This window comes from Marmota marmota, unplaced genomic scaffold (assembly GCF_001458135.2).
Source record: "Marmota marmota marmota unplaced genomic scaffold, marMar, whole genome shotgun sequence".
Classification (NCBI taxonomy): Eukaryota; Metazoa; Chordata; class Mammalia; order Rodentia; family Sciuridae; genus Marmota; species Marmota marmota.
In genome coordinates, this window is record NW_026000205.1 from 888,101 (window position 1) to 889,492 (window position 1,392).

Sequence of the window (1,392 nt, forward strand, 5' to 3'; positions counted from 1 at the left end):
GAAGAGGTGACTTGACCCAAACGGTTAGAAGGCATCTGGGAATTCTGAGTGTGGATGGATTAGTGCTGATATTACATTTCCTAAGTGTGGCAACCACTGTGATTTTTCTAGAAGGGCCTTGGTCCTTCTTATAAATTCTATAAAACCCAATTTATGGCACTTTATTATGGCAGCCCGAACTAAGACTATTCCCTCCCCCCCTCCTCCTTCTACTCCCCCCCCCAAGATGATCTTAGTCTGACCATGGGCCAGCCAGGTGGGGCATTTCCAGCCACCAGCACAATGAGAAATAAATTCTGAATATGAGACCCAATCTATGGGACTTCCTTATGGCAGCCTGAACTAAGACAATGTCTCCCTCTCTCCTAGGCGCTGTGCCTGGGGCTCATGGAAATGTTTTCATTTTACTTTCTCTCCAAGCAAGAAGGAAATAAATGAATAGAACAATAATGACGATGATGGTGNATATGTGTATAAGAGACAGTATATATATATATATATATATATACACACACACACTAATACTTAGTTTTTATTAATTTAATCTTTATTAAATGAATGCTTAACTATTATAGCAATAGGGATTAATTTCACCTTACTGAGTGTCTGTTTAAAATGATATTTAATGTCATTTAAGACATTAGAGAGAGGGAGAAATAGAAACAGCAAATGCAAAGTATTGACAGGCATATTTGATTGTTTATTATAGCATCCTTTCAACTTTTCTCTTGATTTGAAAATTTTCAAGATAAAATTTCAGGCTACACTTTCCTCACCAGTCCCCTCGGAGTGGCCTCACATCTAGAAGGTGCCACTCACTGGATTGGAGCCAGGAGCCCCCAGACCCCACCTCCGCTTATTGGCTTCCTGCCTGGAGTGCAGTTTGTCATTATTGCATTTTTAAATGTTTACCAGGCCAGACCTTTCTCTTCTCCCAGCCCTTCCCACCCCTGCTAGGCTAAACCCCAAGACTCAGCTTAGGTCAGTGAATCTCGGGCACCTAGCAAATAGTAGGTGTGCTGTTGACACTTGAGTGAATGGGACCTTCGTGTGGGTGAAAACACTGTCTGAGCTCTGCATCTGGTTCTTAGAACAGGGACTAGCACATAGTAGGTGTTCAACAAATATGTGTACACGGAATGAATGCACTTGAGAGAAATTACGAAGTTCCAGGAGAGCAGAGCAGAGAGTGTCTCCCTGGCTCCTAGAACCACATCCCGCACACAGTAGGTGCGCAGCCAGCTCCTGCCCCAACCGCCCCAGCGCCCTCCGGGGGGCCTCTGGGGCCTCGCCCCTCCCTGTGACGTCACAAAGGCCCCGCCATGCCTCTGGCGCTGGCCCTGGTGCTGCTCTGCGGCCTGAGCGCCCGTGGAGGCTGGGGCTGCCTGCAGT

At 46.3% G+C, this 1,392-nt stretch overlaps 1 protein-coding gene across 1 annotated transcript in view; it reads left to right on the plus strand.

Moving 5' to 3' along the window:
- Nucleotides 1-1,322: 1,322 nt before the first annotated feature.
- The window catches only part of Izumo2 (IZUMO family member 2), a 7,875-nt gene continuing 7,805 nt past the window's right edge, over nt 1,323-1,392 (plus strand). The window contains 2 exon segments of the mRNA XM_015497090.2: nt 1,323-1,379; nt 1,381-1,392. The exon segment at nt 1,381-1,392 is cut by the window's right edge and continues 187 nt beyond it. Coding sequence (XP_015352576.2) covers nt 1,323-1,379; nt 1,381-1,392 — 69 coding nt within the window.